At 46.1% G+C, this 20,960-nt stretch overlaps 1 protein-coding gene across 4 annotated transcripts in view; it reads left to right on the forward strand.

The window, feature by feature from the left end:
- Snx29 (sorting nexin 29) overlaps nucleotides 1-20,960 on the forward strand; it is a 389,041-nt gene that overhangs the window by 162,662 nt on the left and 205,419 nt on the right. For all 4 annotated transcript variants that reach the window (XM_034506447.2, XM_076937433.1, XM_076937434.1 and 1 more), the window contains one exon: nucleotides 3,324-3,406. In XM_034506447.2, the coding sequence (XP_034362338.1) occupies nucleotides 3,324-3,406 (83 nt within the window). The remainder of the gene's footprint in view (nucleotides 1-3,323; nucleotides 3,407-20,960) is intronic.

Here is a 20,960-nt window from a genome sequence, read left to right on the forward strand (position 1 = left end):
ATACCCATAAGCACAGATAAATAATTAAATGTTATAAAAACTTTAAAAGTCATTTTTAAAAATTTTTGTAAATTAGTTGTTCAAACTATAGGAAATATTTTCTTGGGTAGTGACATGTGAACTTTAAAGAAAAAGAAAGATAGAAAAAAGGACGTGAAGGAAGGAAGAAAAAAGGCACCTTTTAGATGGGTAAGATCTATTTGTCAGCTTTCTATTAGTGTAAAATCTGAAACAATCAACTAAGGAGGAGGAAAGGTTACTTTGTGCTCACAGTTAGGTTTTAGTCATGGTTATTGGTCTTTGTTTTGAATCTGTGCTGAGGAGGCATTCTCTGGTGGGGAGTATAGCACAAAGTTGGTCAGCTTAGGGCCAGGAGAAAAAGAGGAAGAGGCTACTGTCTCTCCCAAGGGCACTCTGCAAATGAGGAAGACCATCTACTAGGCTAGTGATTCTCAACCTGCAGGTCTCAACCCTCTGTGGTGTTAAATGACTCTTTTACAGAGGTCCCCTAAGCTCGTTGGGAAGCACAGATACGTTACGATTGGTAAGAGTAGCGAAATTACAGCTATGAGGTTGTGGTGAAAATCATTTCATGGTTCAGGAGGCGAAGGCTCAGGGTTTGTCTCAGTTAACATAGTGAAGATGGTCCAGTCATACACTGTTCACAGTAGGTATGTACTTGCATTAGTGCATCCCCTGTGGTTATGTAAGTGTGACCACCACAGAAAACTGGGCCAGGGCTGTACAGGGCCTTCCTGCAAATCTTTAACTATTTCTAAATAAAAATGTAAAACAATAACTGTGTTTCATCATTCCTCGGGGTCAGCAGCCAGTGTCCCCACACTAGGCCTTTGTGCTTCCCAAGAGAGTATGAGCATGTTCTCACTTGAGACCTCTCATGTCCCAGAGTTGAAAGTGTTAATTTTCTGTCAGGGCATAGCTAACTGGGTTAAACTGGCATCTGCCAAAGATATTTCTATCCAGTGAGCAGGTATGTTCACATGGCATTTCATCATTTGGTAAATATTGTATTTCTATTAAAATTCTGTATATTACATTAGGTGTGATTTTTAGATGGAATCTTAACATATTGTTAAACAAATGATTCAGCCTGAAACACTTGAGTGCTGGCCAGAGATGGGATGAGCAGAGAGTCTGAGAGTTGGCCTGTGTGGGAGGCAGGTGGGATGAGAGCCAGAGGAGGTCCAGCACTGAAACTGTATCTGCCTGTTCAGCCGTCTGTGTGGAGCCGGCCCACCATGCCTCTTGAAGGTGGTCTTTGGAGAACGCGTGGCACCTTTCTCCCATACAGATGTGTGTATATTGCCTTCTTCCCCTAGTCTGAAAGTACTATGTGATGTGATGCAGCCATGGGTGAGAATGAGCTGTGTGACGAGGCTGTGCTTACAGAGCCTTACTAAGCACACAGTGCAGTTGGTACACATCAGGGCTAGTTCCCTTCCCCACCACCTTCTCAGTGCTGCTTGTTTGGTTTCAGACAATTGCTATTGCTACTTCAGCTGGCATAAGTGCAGTGGCCGTGGATAGACCTCTGGCAGTCTGTCACAGGGCAGTGGGAGGGCTTATTTCTGGTTTCCTTTATCAAAGCTTCTGAGATTTGTGCAAAGTTCTCAAGTGATTCCTGAGGGTTTGGTGCTTCCTACATGTGTGCCTGATGTTCTCTCTCCCCAAACTGACTGCAAAGAACAGTACAAAGGAGGTGCTCTTTTTATAGACTGCATTGTGGTATAGGACACTGGAAATAAACAGGTGATCTCAGTGAGTGCTATTTCCATCTGTCAATAGACTGAGTTAGTGCTTGCTGTGCTACAGTTAAAGAAAATAGCTTGGTTGAAGAAAGTGTGCAATGTACACTGGACTCTACAGGAGTGTGTGTGGTCAGCTGTGCATTCTGTAGGGCATGGAAGTGTGCACCAGTTTTGCTGTTGATTCCTGGAAGAAGTAGAGATGAAGCAGATGACAAGGAATGTGATTTTACTTCCAGGCAAAAATGTTTGCAGAATGTAACAGGCATTCTTCGCTAAGACGCCCTCACCTGCACATGCCTATGTATGACGGAGTGGAGAGGAGCGCAACACTCATGGCTTCATTTCAATGTGTTGGCTTTTCAGCGAATCTTCTCCTCTTAAATATGTTCTAATTGTTGAACTATTTTAAAGTGAGTCTTTTTATTTGTATAATCATAGAAGAAATCTGGCTGAGTCCTTTTTATTGTGAAGCATTGTGTTTAATGAAACACTGAAGACCTGGGGTGGGAAGTGAGAGGCAGAAATAGAATGTGGACAAGGAGCCTTTTGTGCTATAGCTGCTGAGAGACTAAATTTCAGTCTTCAGGGAGACACAGGAAAGTCTGTCTTGGGGACAGAGAGACCTAGGGTTTACTGGTGATCCTCACCACGTGATCTTGTCCAGAGATATTTTCTAACTTCTTTCTTACTCAACTGAGAGAATATGACAGATTCATTGTGAATTTTTCACAAATGATAGATGGATGAATGCGCATGTGTGTGATTCAGTGACCTTCTATGGGTCGGAGCTATGTGGTGGGTAGAATGGGTGGATGAATGCATGCATGTGTGATTTGGTGAGTTGACATGCTCAAGGTCGAAGCAATATGATGGATAGTAATGAAATGTCCGTTTTTTCTCCTGGAACCTCATGTCACATGATGAGCCAGTGTACCTGGGGAATGGATTTGGGAGGTGGGTTGTAGCTGTACCCCAGTGTCTGTTTTTTTTTTTTTTTTCTTTTGTATGATCTTATGTGGGGTTGGGGATAGATTTGGTCACTGGTTCTTTCTGGTGTCTCAGTTTCCCCATCTACAAAGTAGTAGCTGTGCTAGTTTCTGGGATGAATGTATAAGCACATAGCATGAGGCAAGTCATGTAATACACAGGAACTGGTCTGGTATGAGTCACCCCAGCTGAACTGTGTATAGTATGTGTGCCTTTGTCAATGGAGAAATATTACCAAGTGCCTGACCCTCAACAGGTACCGGACAGGCTGGTGGATTCCCATAGCATGTGCTTACACTCTAAGTCTGTAGGCACAGGAAACAGTCAGCATTTACCAACATTCCAAAACCACAGTTCCAGAATGTTCCAGAAAGTTCCATAATGCATTCAGAAGTATGTGCTTAGTCCAGTCATTTTCAGTGCTGAGCTGTGAAACAGGATAGCACATCAACATTTATAAGATATAAATTGTGTGCTTTTTTTTAAACACACAGATTCCTTCTCCTGCTTAGGGTGATAATTTTTAGTTTTTAAATTTATTTTTTTTTAACATTCTTATACCTGCAGAGAAAACGAGGTGCTCAAAGTCCAGCTGAAGAAATACGTAGGAGCTGTCCAAATGCTGAAAAGAGAAGGTCAACCAGCTGAAGGTGAGGTGGACATGAGCCCCTGGGGGAGGGCTGGCTGTTTCCTGGGCAGGCTCAGAGTGTACAGACTCTGACGTAATAGAAAGCTGTGCTGGCAGCATTCCAGAGTCAGAGAAAACTTTGTTGTATATTCTTGCTAAATGAAAACTAAGCCTCATGGTTTAGTAACAGTTGTATGATGTGTGCACTTATGGACTTTAGATCTAGGATATTGTGAGCATTGCAGGATGGTTGATTGACATGAGGCCAGGGGTGTAAGCAGCAGAATTCACACAGATGAGAACTCAGACTTGCCAGGATGTCATCCCAGCTCTCTTGTAGTTCCTTAATCTCCCTGTATCTCAGTTTTCTCATTTGTAAAATGGGATAGTTGGCAGTAGGCAACATATGGATTAGCACAGGATAGGTACTGGGTAATGTTTGGTTGATACTATTATTTGTTATTTTAATTTTGACAATTTTATGCATATGTGCAATGTGCTGAGATTATATTCACCCTTACCCCCTCTCTTACCCCTTCACTCCCCTCTCTTACCCACATCATTCCTGATAACTCCTTTTTTTCCAGCTTGTACCCTCCTCGGATTATGAGCCCAGCGAATATGCATATGGGGGTCAGAGGCCAACATCTGTGGTGTTCCTCAGGAGCCGTCCACTTTATTCTTAGAGTCATGATATCTCCCTGATCCTGGGACTCACCAATTGGCCAGCCTGCATGGCTAGTGGGCTCCAGGGATCCATTTGTCTCCTCCGCCTCAGCATTGGGATTGCAAGCATATGTCATAGCAGCAGCTTTTTCATAGAGACACTGGGGACTGAACTCAGGTTCTTGGATGTGCATGGCAAACCTTTTAGTAATCGTACCATTTTCCCAACCCCGGGGCTTGTTTTTGATTTAAAAAACAGCACTATGAGATACACTTCTGAATCAAGATTTTGGGAGCGCTTTTCTTCAAATGCACAAGCAGAGTCCATAGTGTGCAGATTGCAGCTGAAGTTCCATTTCTCAAGATACAGCCTGTGTGGTCTGAAGCAAAGCTGGGTGTAAGCCTTCTCAATGTGCAGTGTGATGACCCTGGTTGAACTTCAGTAAGATGACCAACATAATCCATTGCTAAGTAGCAGTAGCACCTTTTCGTGCTCTCCTACTGTGTGTTAAGACACACTGTCTGCCTGGGCCATGCTCTCCTACTGTGTGGTTTAAGACACACTGTGTACCTGGGTGTCCTCTCACACTGCAGGGCTTACAGGGATGAGCTCAATACTGGGTAACACCATTTGCCTTGCTGTTGCTTGTGGAGTCCTGTGAGTCTCCTTTTCATCACAGTTATCGAAAGAGTGTCAGTCATGTGCCAGCACTGTGAAACAGGCTTGTACCATAGCCTAGGCCTAAGCCCCAACACTCAAAGCTGGAGCAAAAGTTTGTTAGTTCAAAGCTAGCCTGAGCTGCATAGTGAGACCCTGTTCTCTGTCCCCAATCCTTCTTCTGGATTTGGCCATTACAAATGGCACTGTGTAGGTATGTACTGAATAGTTACAACTCTACAACTGTGTGTAATAATGTGTTTGTTTAAAAAAATAGCTGTAAAAGGCGGTGCTTTCCAAAGTTACACAGCAGTTTTCTTCCTAAGCTCTCATCTTCCTTCTTAGTAATTAGGACTGTCTCCTCAGGCCCTGGTCCAGTCTGGGTCCTGGTGCCTGCAGGCTCACAGGAGTTGGAGTCCCCACACTGAGAGCCTGGAGGAAGGGATGCTTTGCCCGACTAATCCATGATGCCCCTTGGCTTCCGGTATCAGGGATGGACATACCTGTGTCTGTTCCCTGAGTCCTAGAAGAGAACTGAGAATATACTTTAATAGCATAAGCAAGTTTAGTTGCAAGTATAAAGAATCTTTTCCATCTGTGGCAGAACTGACTAAAGCAAGTGTGAGCTCATCACAGGGAAGAGACTGGAAGTCTTTCTGCCCCAGTGCCCTTGCACTTGACAGCAGTCCCAAGGGCTGACAGCAACCTTCATCTTTATCTTTATAATCTTGTTTTAGAAAACACCTCCAGGGTTAAAATGTACGTAACACAAAATTAACTGTAAAATCCAGTGTCAACCTCTACCTTTACAGGTACAAATCGTCTCCTGTTTGAAAGGCTTTCTGTTGTGGTTGTGAGTGGGGGGTGGGTTCTTCTCCACTGACCACTGCCTTTCCTAGCCAGGTTGGGGGCTTGTGAAAGCTTGTATCTATCTCCCTTTTCTTTGGCTTTTACTCTGGAGGTCACCTTTGTGATCTTCCTACAGTGTTACAACTTTGGCAGGAGGGCCACCGTACCACCCTAGGGACCAGCTTGGCAATTAAGCACCCATTGTAACTTCTCTGGCATTAGACCAACTCTGTTCTTGAGCTTGGATTTCTTCCTATTCTCCAGGGAGCCGGGGTCAGTTTTATGTATGACAAAAGAGCAGAAGTTGACTCTCCATGCTTTTGATTTTATCTGTGGGATCAGGGAGATGCTCAGTGAGGAAAGTGTCTTATAGCTCTAAGCTTGGTCCCTAGAACCTAACTTACCAAGCTGGCTGTGGTGGCGCATACTTGAAACCCCAGCCTGGAGAGGAGCAAAGCAGAGTCGGGGGATCTTTCAGACTCCTGAGACTGCTAGACTAGCTAACTTGGCAATCTCTAGGGCGGTGAAATAGTTTGGGCCTAAGAATAGAGGAGGCCTTAGGCCACACATATCAGTAGATAGATAAATAAATCCCCAGCCAGGGTCTGCCCTGTGGCCTGGCCATTCCTCTGACACTGTTAGGTTCTAGCACTGAAGGTTAGTGCTCCTGTCATTCTGAGTGACCTGTGCTGAGCTCACTGAAGAGCTGGCTCTGTCTTTGCTTGGCTATTTCACTGGTCCACATTGCCATTTCACTTTATTCTGAGGAAAAAAAAAATACATGTTTGGGGGAGGACATCTTTTTGGATAGTCAGAGCCAGTCATGTACTGTCTGTCTATACAGACAAGGATCAGGGTAGATGACCTCTTTGAGCAGACTTAAGACCCGTTACCTCACCCACCTCTCAGCAGTGGTGCTGTGTGTGGGTAGACATGCTTGCTATGGGTGAGAGTAGGAGGAAGCCTGGAGAAATGAGCCTTGGAGAAGGCTAAGGCAGGGCTGTGGATTCAGTCTCCTCACTGTCTGCCTTTAATGGCTCCACGTGCTTGCTTGAAGTTATTTCAGAGCTTCTAATGTTCATTTGGGGCTGAAGGTAATGATGGTGGCTTTCTGGACTCTGCTCTGTGTGCTCGGGACAAGCAATGAAAGACAAGCGATGGCAATGGCACAAGCCAAATAGCAGGCAATTTTCATTTTAAGTTGGGTTGGGGATGTTTTGAAGCTCCAAGTCGAGGAGGACATCTGTCAATTAGTTTCTGAAAGGTGAGTGATTGTGATGATAATCGTCTAGTTAACCTCTCAGAGAGCATTACAGCCATTATCCACATGAAATAGTATCTGGGAGAGGAAAAAGCTTCCTGTCCTATAAACAAACCCCTGGGAAGTGGTTTTTCTACCTGCCCAAGGGGCTGAGGTCCTAGCAGCTGCCATGGATCCATCCCCCCCCCCCCCCCCACACACACACTCACACAGAGTGTTAATATATTGTAATTGCCCATGCTGACTGTGAATCTGGACTCAATTGATTCTTTTGACTTAGCTTACAAGTGGCAGGGACTATATCCACCCAAAGGGTGGAAATGTGTGTGCAGGTTTATATGTGTGCATCCTGTATTATTTTTAAACTTATATTATTACTTTGTGTGTAGGTATGGGGTGTATGTGCCATGACATATGTGGAGGCTAGAGCACAGCTTGTGGAACCAGGTCTCTCCTTCCACCTTTATGTGGGTTCCAGGGATTGAACTCAGGTCGCCAGGCTTGCTCAGCAAGTGTCCTTACCCACTGAGCCATATTACCTGCCATTCACCTCAGCTTTTGAGAAATGCTGTCTCACTGATTTGGTTAGACTGACTGTCTAGCAGGCCTGCAGGATCTTCATGCCTCTCTTGGACTCTAAGATTCAAAACCAGGGTACTCGCTTACCCAGAGACACTCACAGATGGGATTTGCTGCAAAAAAAACATGAGGTTTATTGATAAATTGATAAAAACCAGTGCACTGGGGTTCTCTTGCATGCAGGCAAGAAGAACCCCGAATTAAAGCTAAGGGCAACTTATATACTATTTTTACAGAATTTACCAGGGCAGTTTTACAATTACCTCTTAAACAATAACCACAAAGGCTAAATTTCAAGCAGCTGTTCCCAGACCTGGTTTCCATTCCCAGGCCCCGTTGCTAAGTAACTCAAATTTGCACCTTATCTTTTACAACAAAGAAGGTCAGCTTAAGTAGCTTCTGTTTACCCAGGTTTACTGTGTTAAGGGCTCATAAACTCCTGTCTTGGGTCTTTCTTCCTGGAATGTTTGTTTGAGTCTTTGACATGTGCTTCTCCCAGGATGTGTCCCTGGGGGAAGTTAATGTTTGAGTTTAAAACCCGAAATTGGAGCTTCTTTTTAATCTTAAGTTTCTACACCTCGGCTCCCCCAGTGCTGGAATTACAGGTGTGTTTCCAATGCTCAACTGTTTGCATGAGTGCACGTTACTAAGTTCTGTTCTCAGACATATAAGGGCTGATTTTTTTTTTAAATTGAATTTATTGAAAAAGCCTAGAGGGTAATACAGCTAGTATAGCCTGTATTCTCCTCTGAGAGTTAACACGTTTGTATTTTCCATACATATTTTAGATTTTATAAAAAAGGATTTGTTATAGTTAGATTTATGTTGCTGTGATAAAGCACTGACCAATAGCGACTTAGGGAGGAGGAAATGGTTGGCTTGGCTTTTACTTTCTTTCTTGTCATAGTCCACCTGGTGAAAGCAGAGCAGGAAGTCGAGACAGAAACCTTGTGCAGGACTTGTCTGAGACCATGAACAGTGCTACTTCCTTGCTCACTGTCCATGGCTCACTTGGACCACTTTCTTACATAGCTAGGACTGTCTGCTGCAGGGGACTGGGCCTCCCACATCAATCATCTATTGAGAAAAAGCTGGGCAGGAGGTGGTGTTGCTTTGATCTGATACTTGGGAGATAGAGGCAAGAGGATCTCTGTGTTTAAGGCCAGCCTGGTCTACAGATGAGTTCCAGGACAGCCTAGGCTACACAGAGAAACCCTGTCTCAAATGCTCCCTTCTGCCCCTGACACACCCCCAAAAGAGCAGAAAACATCCCACAGACATACCTACTGTCTAATGGAGGCAGTTCTTCTGTTGAGTATCCCTCTTCCCATGTGACTTGTCGTTTGTGTCAAGTTGAAAAACTAACTAAATTCAAAGTGTAATTGAGAGTACCTCATGGATTATTCCAACATGTCAGGCTAACTCTGGCCCACCTTAGATGCTGTGTATCTCTTACTTAACCCTGGGACTTGGTGAGGCAGGAGAGGGGTGGTTAGCACTTGATCAAGCCAGAGTCACATGAGGTGGGAGCAGCCTCACAGCAACATTCTGGTGTGAGCACAGGACGCCAGGGCTCGGAAACAAAGGGACAGAGAAGCGGGTGGATGGCAGCAGGCCTCAGCTAACTGCAGTGGGCATGTCCAGGAAACCAAGGCAGCTCAGCATTTGTGTCGGGAGGTTAGACGTTTGCTTGGACGATGGTGTGGAGGTATCTTGACCTCATTGTCACAGCATGCATGTCATTGACCGGGGGATACCGTGTTGGGTTGGATGAGGCTTGGCTGTATTAGAAGAACACCCAAACAGTAGCAATTTCCACAGTTTTCTCTTATACGAGGTATCTGGGAGTAGCTTGGGCTGGTGTGGGTATTTTCTGGCCACAGGCCCTCAAGCTGCATCTCTTCTTCTTCTTGATGCACACCTCTTACTCTTTATGGTTGCCTCATGTCCCCTGTAAGACAGCTGTTGCCCTGCTACCACAGAGGGTGCCTATGAGCTCAGGGGTAACGAGCTTCCTTTAAGGAACGTTCAGACCCTTTCTCCACAGTTTCTACTTGAAGCTGTTTGGCTGGGAAGTGTGCTAGCTCAGCGTGCATGTTTGGAAGGAGGGACGATTCCTGGTGGCAGCAGTCCCTGCCCCTGATGGGTTTGGGGGTCTGGTGGACATTATTTGCATGGGTGGGCCTGGCTGTAAGTCACTTTTTGTGCCATCACGCTAGTGAGACATTTCAGCATAGGCCCAGGGTCACAGTTGCTCAGGAATTCAACTCAGTTCCAGAAGCAATACACGTCCTGGTGGCCTGGTGATCTTCAGGAGTGTGGTGGTTTATTTGCTGCACTGATTTTAGCCCCAGCTAAACACTTTTCTCTCCCAAATCATAGCAGAAACAGTTACCTGGAAATAGCCAGGATCCTTTGACTTTTTTCCTTTTTATTGTTTGTAAGAAACGGCCAACCTTGCTCAGCCTGTCCATCCCCCTCCGTATTTGCCAGTGTGACCGGGGTCTGCCGCTTGTCACAGATCTACCACAAGACAGGTGGCTTGTGTTGTTAAATGCCTCTTTGGTTCGGAAACACTGCTCTGCTTTAGTTGCTAATTATACCTTTTCTAAGGCAGCTGGTCATTTGCTTTGCTTGCATGTGTAGAGCCTGCACCTCAGCACAGAGGTCTTGTCTAAGTGCTTTCCTTAGAATGAATGGAAAGCATTTTCTGAAGAGACGCAGCGACCCGCAGGCTGGGTTACTTCCTTGGCTTGTGCTTTCATTCCTGTGCCCTGCACTTGAGAAGGAGCACACTCTCTTAGACCACATCCTCTTTCCCTGAGAACTGTCCTACTGTCTGGCACCCCTGCTCCCCAGACAGAGGCCCGCGCACAGGTCCTCCCTGTTGTGGCTGTTGTCGTTTCCCAGTTTTTTACTCTCAGAAGTTTGATCATGTTGGAACATATTTAAACACAAATTTTACGTGTGTGTGCCTGTGTATTGTGCATGAATCCATGGTGGTCAGAAGAAGGCATCAACCCCTGTGGTACTGCGATATAGGCAGTGGTGAACCACTATGTGGGTGCTGGGACTGAACCTGAGGCCTCTCCAATAGCATGGGTGCTCTTAACCGCTGAACCATCTCTCCAGGGCCTGCCCAGTGACATGCTAAAGTCTCGTTGGTTTTTCTTCGTGACATATTTGAGAAACACTTGCCAAGATGAAAACTGCTTCAGAGCAGGGCTGCTGTATTTTGTTAGTTTGTCTTTTCTGTGTTATCAGGGATTGAGCCCACTGTCCTGTAAGCACTCTGTTTCCGAATGGAGCCCCTGACTTGGTTTGGTATCTGTCTGTGCTTTCTGGATTTTGGGGAGCGAGCAGTGGCCGTGCACTGGATGTGAAGCAGCTGTGTCCTAGGACCTTTGCCAGCTTCTGCACAGCCAGTGCTCCTGCCTGCTGGGTGCTCTGGTCCCTGTGTCCTGGCTGGGGAGGTGGAAGCAGCTAAAGTTAGAGTGAGAGTAGACAGTGAGCTAGCCTGTGCTCAAGTTCTCTTCTTGCTTTGTGTGTATGCTTTAGGTTATGTTGTCTTACCAAAAGTGTGCCCAAGTGGGAAGTGAGTGCTGTTAGTGTCTGCGCATGTGTCTGGAGACAGGATGAGGGGGCTTGCACTTGACGCCAGGCATTCCAGGCAGGCGTCCTCCTTTCCATCCTTTGCTGACCCTCTCCTTATGGTGTCATGGTTTTAGGGACCCAGTCTCTTTAAAGCTCCTCCAGATGAAGTCAGGCCCGGCACACATTGCCTGGAATTCTTCATGCCTGCATTGTGTACTAGGGGCTGTCTTATCACACTGTTAGCAGCATGTGCTTCCCACTGCTGGGGAGTAAGAAAAGCCCCGTCTTGCGCCCCCCCCCCCCCATCTTTGCTGGGCAGCCTGGCTGCTGCTCTTAGCTGCCGTCTGTGTGGGATGCTCACTGTTAGGTCTTATGGTGGAAGGGGACCTTGGCAGGCCTATGCCAAGGAATGCTGCAGAGACTGCACCACACAAGAGACCTTAGGCAAGAGTTTGAGGAGAGAGCTGTGAAAGACTACCTCTGATGGAGAGGGAGAGAGGGAGAGAGGGAGAGAGGGAGAGAGAGAGAGAGAGAGAGAGAGAGAGAGAGAGAGAGAGAGAGAGAGAGGTGATGACATGAGCTGTATAAAAGGTATCTCACTCCTAGAGACAGTAGACATGAGTTGCACTTGGTGGCTGCTGAGTTGCTGAAGGTGGACCGAGGGAGCACATAGATCTCAAATGTGGGCAGTTCCTAGCATTCTTCCCTTTTGTTTATTACAAAAGATGAGGAAATAGGAAGGGGCGGCTGCTGAGGCAGGAACAGGGGCACTGTGCTGTTTAGACTGCTTCTTGCTATCTGGGAGTGTCAACATTTTTGGGAACCCAAGAAAGCTGAGATGATGGCCAAGTCCAGGAAGAACAGGCTGTTTCACACAATGCCAGGCTCTGTGGGACCTCTGAGGCTAGCTAGGGTCATGTGGCAGTGCAGGCTGGACCACCTGGGGCTAGCCACTTTGAAGCTGTCCAGGATGCAGATTTTGAAGGAGCACCTGGAGCTGGCAGGTTACAGGAACAGATAGCATATTAGGGGCAGAAGATAAAATTAAGGAGCTTAGGGGGAATTTTTTTCTTAGATGTGTATTTGAAAATTTAAGTCCCTGGTCCTGGTACTTGGGGGAGGGGAGTCCCTAAACCAGGGAAAGCTGTAGGGAAGAGATCCCACCCTCAAGAATAGGCAGCAGGTGGGGAAACAGGCTGTTGATAGTGCTTATCTGGAATCCTTTTGACCTGTGAGAGGTGGATTCAAGGTGATTCCCTGAGGCTTCCAAGAATTTCTGAATTTACAAAAAGAGGTAAGCTTTAGATATATTAGCATCAGCACTGTTTGTAACCTGCCCTGAAATCCATGGTGTAGAAAAGACAGTAGACTCACACCTTTGAGTCACAGTAGAAGCTTGGGGACCCAAAATGACTTTGGGTTAAAAGGCTGACCACTCTCTCCTCTATCCGGAAGGCTGGCTGTGTATGGACTAGACAGTTTTACCACTATCAGAAGTACTTTCAAGTTTATACTTAGAAGACAATCAAAGGAAATTTAAAATCTCAGCTCGTGACTATGATCATTGTAGTCTGGAGCTAGACCGATGGCTCATCAGAACTCCACTGACTGATTTTTTTTTATTGGATATTTTATTTACATTTCAGATGTGATCCCCTTTCCCCATTTCCCTCACCACCCAGGAACCCCCTATCCCATCCCCTCTCCTTCTGTTTCTATGAGGATGTGCCCCCACCCACCCACCCACTCCTACCTCCCCACCCACAAATTCCCCACACTGGGGCGTCCAGCCTTCAACTCCACTGACTGATGTTAAAACTGAAATTTTGAGGTCTTAATGAAACATTAGCATAGAGAGGGGAAGAAACCCAAAACAGTTTTCATTTTTACATATATCTTCAATCACTTCCTTTATGAATTGCATGTATATACCTTAAGACACGTCCTTAGACCTTTATACTTGCGTTTATGTATCTTAAAGCACTTTTCTATCCAGTTGTTTCCCATGAGGCAGCTGAGGCCTCGGCTGCTGCTGTTAAACTGACAGCTGTCTTTGACTACCGTCGTCTGCACCATCAGGGACCTGAGAAGGTGAACTTTACCTGAGGGAGCAGGAAGTGCAGAACAAGTGGCTCCTCAGTTATTAAAGGTGACAGAGACCCAGTAGCTATCTGGACAGTCCTGATTTCAGTGGTGACAGAGGTCTTAGGGCGGCATGAGGGCTCAGAAGAACTAACAGACTTTCCTGTTTGTGTGGAGGAGGAACTTGGAGGAGCAGCCTACCTTGTCTAGACAAAGCAGGGCAATCAACTTTCCAGTGTCTTGCTTGTCTACAGTTTGGAGAAAGTTCTGGTGAATGGCAAAGTAAAGGGCATTAGCCATGCTAATTACTAATATAATTAATTATAGTAATAAACTTTATGTTTTCATAGTTATGGTTTCAAAATTAAGCCTAAAATAAGTAATTAGGAAATGACAAACGTTGTTTAGTTTAAATATACTTAATAGATAATGGCCGTCAAACTCTTTGGAGAGCTGCTGAATCTGGCATTTAAAATTGTTCTATGCCAAGTGGTCATCTGAAGATAGTGGTTAACTCACATGCCATGTGCTCTTTGACATTAGTAAAGATGGTGCTAGCCACGTGGCTGCTTACATCATCCTTATGAGGTCATCAGCCAAGATGGAGGCTACTTAAAAACAGCTGTTGCTACCTAAAATTTTTCTAGTAGCTTTATTTTTTTAAATGAGAGTTGAATCCAAGTTACATACACACATATACTTACATATAGAGTTGACTCCAAGTTACATACACATATACACACCATTGAATCTAAGGTACATATACAGTATATTCTAGACAAGAGTTGAATCTCACAAACACACACACACACACACACACACACACACACACACACACACACACCTGCTGTTGTGTCATTTGGAATGGGCACAGACTCAGCCTACCCTGTCACACCCTCTCTTCTCCCTCCTCCCCAAAGAGCCTGATGCTAACTGCCACAGTACAGTGGGTCACAGGCCTGGGGGACACAACTTTAAACTACTCTTTATCTTTTGTTGGCTTGCTTTCTGGAAAACAGAATAAAATTTATCTTCTTGGCATCTCAGTTATTATTTTCCCCTTTCCCCACATGAATATGAATTATAAAAGGATGTTTTTTTGGGGTGTTTGACTATACCACAAGGGAACGAGGTTCAGTGGGAGCAGTCCTGAGGTAGCTTGTATCTCATACTTTTCTTTTGTATAATTGAATATTTTATCAGGGTTTAAACAGCAGTATGATGATCTATAGTCACCCACCTCTTCTAGTGCTACCCTTAAGTAACCAGAAATGAATGAGGCATATAAATGTACACAGACATTAGGCTCTCTCACGTGTGTACCTGCCTATGTTTTTCTCTCCTAATGTGATTTGAGCATACTGGGTTGGCTTGTGGAAAAGCTGCCTTGTTTGTAAATCCAGTTTTTTAAAATTTATTTTATTAAATTTGTATGAGTCTTTGCTTGGATGCATGTTTATGCAGAGGGTATTAGATCACTTGGCACTGGAGTTTAGAGGCTGCGGGCTGCTATCTGGGTGCTGAGGTTTGAACTGGGGTCCTCTAAAGAGCAGTGAGTTCTCATAACCACTGAGCCATTTCTGCAGCCTCTGCAGTTCTGTTGTGACATGCCCACACCTATTTGTTAGTATCACTGATGGCTGCTTTCATGAGGCAGTTGTATAGCCAAGTAGTTCCAGCAGAGACAGGAGGGGGATGTTCTCACTCCCTGAAGTAGTTATTACCTGACCTTTGGAGGAATTAGAGGTCCCAGACCTGCCTTGCCTTTTCCAGGTAACACTGTCACTCAACACAACTTCTCTGGGTCATCCTCTCCATGTCAGAATACTGGAATCACCATGGGTGCTGTCTGCTCACAAATCTCTGTGTGCACAGGTTGGCAGGTGGCGGTGAGCACTGCAGAGTGCAGCTTACCTGTGAGCACAAAGACCCCAGTGCCTCTTAAGGGACAGACCTATGCCCTGGAAGTTAGTGTCATCTAGATCCAGATCTTGACCATCCCTCCACCAGCATTGGAGCACACTCCCACCAGCCTGCAGTCTGCTTCCTTGGCTTTAGCCCAGGCTAGCAGGAGACCTGTGGTTCTGATGTTAGAAAGGTCTGTGGAGGCCTGTAGCTTTACTATAACATCTCTCACCGTCTCTCACCGTTAGCAGACAGTTGAAACCAGCTATGGCTGGACCTGGGTGCTCAGGGTGTTTACCAGCAGAGTCAGCACTGTGTGCATTCATTCTGTTTCCAGACCTGGGTGTTTTCTGTTTCAGCATGGGAAGAAGGGAGGGCAGGTACACTAGAATGGAGGCCCAGGGGTTCAGGGTTTGATCCTGGGTGTGGGCAGCAGGAACAGGGCTGGGCTGAGCTGGAGAGGTAGGCAGGGCCAGAAGAAACGGCCCAATCCAACCTCCACGTTGCTTCCTCCCCAGTGTCACTCAGCCTTGGGTTTCCGTACTCATCAGACTCTGCCTTTAAAGGGATGGTGACTTTTAGGCACCTAAAATATTTTTTCTTTCTTTTTTCTTTCTTTCTTTTTTTGAAATTTCTGACATTGTTTGAATTTAATGATTCATATTAAAAATTATTCATGAAAATGATCTTTTAAGCTTCTTATAATAGCTGAAATTATCCTTCATTAGATACTGACAGTTCCTGTGATGGGTGTAATTATAAAAAATATTCTTAGGCTAGCTATATTCTGCAGTGTTAAAATTACGCAAATGAGCAAGGGACAGGAATAGAAGCTGAGTAGGATGGTCAAATTTCATGGGAGAAGGGGGAGGACACTGCAGGCTTTCTAAAAATGAATAAATGTGTGCTTGGGTGTACAGTGAGCATGCCTGCTGCACAGTCTGCCGCGCTGCTCAGCCGCGCTTCCCTGGCAAGGGAGCAGAGGCACACCAATGACTGGCTTGTGTGCCGCTTTTGCCCACCCATGAATCGTGGGATGGAGAAGGTTCTTTTTTTCTCTCTCCCCCTTTAGTTCTGTTCACTCAGCATTTTCTGCAAGGCACACTGTAGTAATCTTAGATACTTGAAGAGAGTAGCAGTTTGCTGCTAATATAGATAGTATAGGGAAGGGAGAGATGAAACAGGAAGTAGGGCCCTGGGGCTGTGGTAGTTACCTGGGTGACAGAACCTCATGGTACTAGTGGCACAGGACAACCAGGGCACAGGTTCGAAGCTCATGGGGACCACCTGATTTCGGGCTTTTGATCTCAGTGCCTTTTCTAAGGTTCTATATCTCTAGCTGTCCTTGAACTTATGACCCTCCTGTCTCAGTCTCTTGGTTATCTGGATTATAGACATGCCTACTCTGCCTGTCTTAGATTCTAGTTTTTGATTTTCAGTGCTGGAGGTAGACATCAGGACTACATGACACCCTAGCTGTAGGCAAGCACTCACCACTGACCACATCCCCAGCTGTAGGCAAGCACTCACCACTGGCCACACCCCCAGCTGTAGGCAAGCACTCACCACTGGCCACATCCCCAGCTGTAGGCAAGCACTCACCACTGGCCACATCCCCAGCTGTAGGCAAGCACTCACCACTGACCACACCCCCAGCTGTAGGCAAGCACTCACCACTGGCCACATCCCCAGCTGTAGGCAAGCACTCACCACTGACCACATCCCCAGCTGTAGGCAAGCACTCACCACTGACCACACCCCCAGCTGTAGGCAAGCACTCACCACTGGCCACATCCCCAGCCATCTTCACTTATTATGAGACAAGTTTCATAAAGTTGTCTAGGTTGTTCTCAAACTTGTTCTGTAGCCCAGGCTGGTTTTGAACTTGAAATCATTTGTCATCTTCCTGACAAGTCTGTACCGCCACGCCCAGACTTCTCCTGGTGTCGTGGAGGATGTGTAGAAGAGAGGAGGGAGGGCTCACTCAATTCATTGTATCCATATCTTCACACCGCATGCTGTGCTTCTCCTCACAGCCCCTGAGAGGGGTGAGCTGGTTACTGCACCTGCCACCACTGGCCCTGCACTCATCTGTGCACTCACCAGCTGTGCAGTCAGCTCTCCCGTCTTCCCATTTTTGACCTAGACCACTTAAGAAAACTTTAGGTAGAGAGGGTGATGAGAAATGGTGGAGGCTCACATTTGAGTGTGCCAGCTGTCAGACACTGCTCCGAGTGTGCTCTGGTGTCATCTGTGTCTGTCCTGCACTGCTAGGTGTGATGAGGATCTTCACTCAGCCAAGGAGCAAGCAGAGCTTAGCTAAACTCACACACATAGATTAGGAGGTGAGGCAATGGTGTGCTTTGGGGAAGGGCTTTGTTTGCCCTTCAAAAGGTGCTTGAACATTCATTCATTCATTCATTCACTCACTCATTCATTGTTGGCTCATTCATTCTTCCCTTCCCTCACCCTTCCCTTCCTTCCGACAGGGTCTTGTGTATCCCAAGTTGACCTTAAACTTCATTTCTAGTAGAGAATGACCTGGGATTCTCGTCTGCATCTCCTAAATACTGAGGTCACAAGCATGCACCACTGCACCTATTTTATGCAGTGCTAAGGATCAAAGTTAAGGATTCATGTATGCTAGGCAAACACCTGCCAGCTGAGTTGCATCTGAAGCAACTGTTTGTATTATCCGGACTCCATTCTGTATGTCTGTTAGATGCTGGACAGGTGGGTAGATTCTGCACTTCCTTATGACATCACTGAGCTGGGGGTAGAGCACGGTCCCCAACCTGTGTAGTTTCCTTCTAAAGGGTGCACAGCCCTTACTGTGTCTCCAGACACAATAAATCATCAGACAGTGTCATGATGTGCTCTCTGTTTATACCTCAAGTCAAAGAATTTTTTCAAAGTTACAGGCACAAGTAGTTAAGGTTTTTCACTGTTTGTGTTTCCTCTTTCTCCTGTTTCTCACCCTCGACTTCTTCCTTCTCTTCCTTGTCCTCTTAGACAAACTTTCAGTAGACCCCAGGCTGGGTTTGTGTGTGGTACATGGTATGTCAACCCACGTTTCAGACATTGCTACTATTAAGCTATTGCTTTTAGATAATAAATCCATAATGGTGAGCTGTCTCAGTCAGTGAAGTGCCTATTTCATGAGCATAAGGACCTGACTCAGTCCCTAAATCTATGTAGAAAAAGCTAGGCATGGCGATGTGTGCCTGCAATCCTAGCACTGAGACAGGCAGGCTCCTGAAGCTTGCTGGCCAGTTCCAGGCCAATGAGAAACTCTAGTTAAATAAACAGTGGACAGCACCTGGGGAAGGACCCTTGAAATTGTCCTTAGACCTCCACACTCATGCATATTTATGTGCACATACTTATATACTGCATGCATATATACTTGTACACACATGAAGGAAGGGTTAAGGACTCCACATGCATGCATATTTATGTGCACATACTTATATACTGCATGCATATATACTTGTACACACATGAAGGAAGGGTTAAGGACTCCACATTCATGCATATGCATGTGCACATACTTATATACTGCATGCATATATACTTGTACACACATGAAGGAAGGGTTAAGGACGAGACTGTCCTTGCAGGTTGAGTTTTGGTATGAGTTGGTCAGTTCCTTACTTGGAAGTCCTCCTAGGTTTACTTACCCCACATCACCCTCATGTTGGTATGTGCGCCAGCACCTTGCTCCTCTGAAACCTTCACAGACAACACAGACAACTGTATCAGGGTAGCTGGATTAGCCAGCTTCCTCCAGTGACACAGCACCTAAGACAGTCAGCTTATAGCAGGAAAGAGCCCTTTGCTTCTTTGAGTTCAAAAGTTTTAGTTGATGGTCAGTTGACATTTTTTGTATTGCACGTCAGGTGAGGGAGAACATCAGAGTGTGGAGCCTGTGGTGGAGGACCCCACCTACCTCACAGAAGGAGGGAGTATGAGGAAGTAACAGGGTCTCAATCACATCTCAAGGGTGGCCCTCTATGACCTGACTTCCTTCTACTGGAAAGGCTCCAGTGCCTTTCACCTGAAGACTGTTTGCTTTTCTATGCTTTCTTCCACAGTTTGAAGAAAGACCATGTGACAGTGTAATGACTGACATTGAGTTGGGTGGCCCCTCCCAGCTTCCCATGCTTTGGGAGAGGAGTAGCCTGCCTGGATCTGATTGGTAGAGTGCTGTCTTCTTATAGATCTTTGGCTGGCCTTTTTAGGCCACTGACTGTCCTCTGGTTTCAGCTGTCTCAACTGAGGCATTGCTTACATCAGTTTGGCCTGTGGCCCTGTCTTTGAGAGGCTGTTTTGATTGATGATTGATTTGGAAGAGTCCCACAGCCCAGTCACTGGTGCCTTCCCTTGGCAGGTGGTCCTAGGCTATATGAGGAAACTAGTGAAGCCTGAGTCAGGGGTTAAGCCAGTATCAGCATCCCTCCCTGACCTCTGCTTGAGCTCCTGCTCTGACTTCCCTCAGTGATGGACTGTGACCTGGAGTGCAAGTTGCTTCTGGTCATGGTGTTTATCACAGAAAGCAAAATAGAAAGCAAACCAGAACACTGTAGATATTTTCCTTTTCACTTTGAAAGCATAACACCTGAGGCGCATAGTTGGCTTCTCCGAGTGGTGAGCAGTAGTTTGCCACATTCATCCTCAGTGTGGCAAGGTCTGGGTGATGCAGTCTGAGGTTAGACCCAGCCGGGCCCTCCTTGCCTGTTGTATTATCACTGTACTTTTTGCTCACTCCTCATCTGTGGTCCGGCCCTCCATGGTCAGGGTTTGCTGGGGTCCACACTGCAGTGCCTCCTGCTGTGCTCTACAGTTGTCTCCATGAGAGGAGACGGGTCTCTAAGAGGCCTATCTGCTTGTTAAGGCTGACTGGATCCTGCCCAGATCTGTGCACTTGAGAGATTTTAGCTCTTGACCAGGAAAGCAGCTTCCTCCCCCCTCTAGCACACCTACACTGCGGCTTTAGGAGAAAGTCTGCAGTCTTCCCAGTATGTATTACCAAGCTACTCAAGGAGTGGAAGACTGGGCATTGGCATCAGTCTTGTGGAATTTAATAGATGGGTCAGGCAGTACATCTCCCTGCCTCCCTCCCTTTTTTCCATCCCGTGGGCCAGCCACCCATTCTGATGCCAGATGGTCTGTAACCCAGTACTTGCCCTGGAGGCTCACAGGTGGTTAGGGAGGTACACAGCAGGATGCAATCTCTGTGAGTTCAAGGCAGCCCAGTCCACATAGCAAGCTGTAGGCCAGCTAGAACTAAGTAATAAGACCTGCCCAAAACCACCTCCTTTGAGTGAGTTGGAGTCTGCAGTAGCATCCAGATCAGCCCAGGAAGTTTGTGCATTGCAGAGCAGCAGTGTGGAAAGTTGAGGTCTTTTTTGAGTTACCTGAAAGATTTAAGGTGTTGATATAAGAATTTTGTTTTGTTTCTGAATTCATCAAATCTTTCTCTGTGAAAAAACACATCCTTTAAGTCAGGCATGGTGGTGCATGCTTTTAATTGTAGCTGTCTCAAGGCAGAGGCAGGAGGATTTCTGTGAGTTCAAGGCTAGCTTCATAGTCAGCACCAGGTCAGTCAGAGCCATCTGAAGATAAAACTAACTGCAGCCCATTGTAGGAGCCAACCCTGGTTTGCTATACCACCCTTGCTGTAGTTAATTTAGTAGTAATAATCCACAGATGGATGGAACAGTCAGATTCTGGCTTTGCCCCCAAAATTTGCCAGCCCCCACTGTGCCTCCTCTTTGGGTATTCTACAGGAATGCATCTGAAGACTCAGTAGCTCGCTTACTTTCCACTGATTTCTCTGCAGTCCCTGCTGCTCCTAGGAGTTAATCCCAGTGGCCATCAATCTCTCCACTTGTGCGTTTTCTGAAGAAACGTCTTATTGAGCATTGAGGACACCTCAGAGTGACATGTGTGCTTGAGGTTAATGCACAGCCACCAAGAATG

The sequence above is a fragment of the Arvicanthis niloticus genome, chromosome 6, assembly GCF_011762505.2.
Source record: "Arvicanthis niloticus isolate mArvNil1 chromosome 6, mArvNil1.pat.X, whole genome shotgun sequence".
Lineage (NCBI taxonomy): Eukaryota > Metazoa > Chordata > Mammalia > Rodentia > Muridae > Arvicanthis > Arvicanthis niloticus.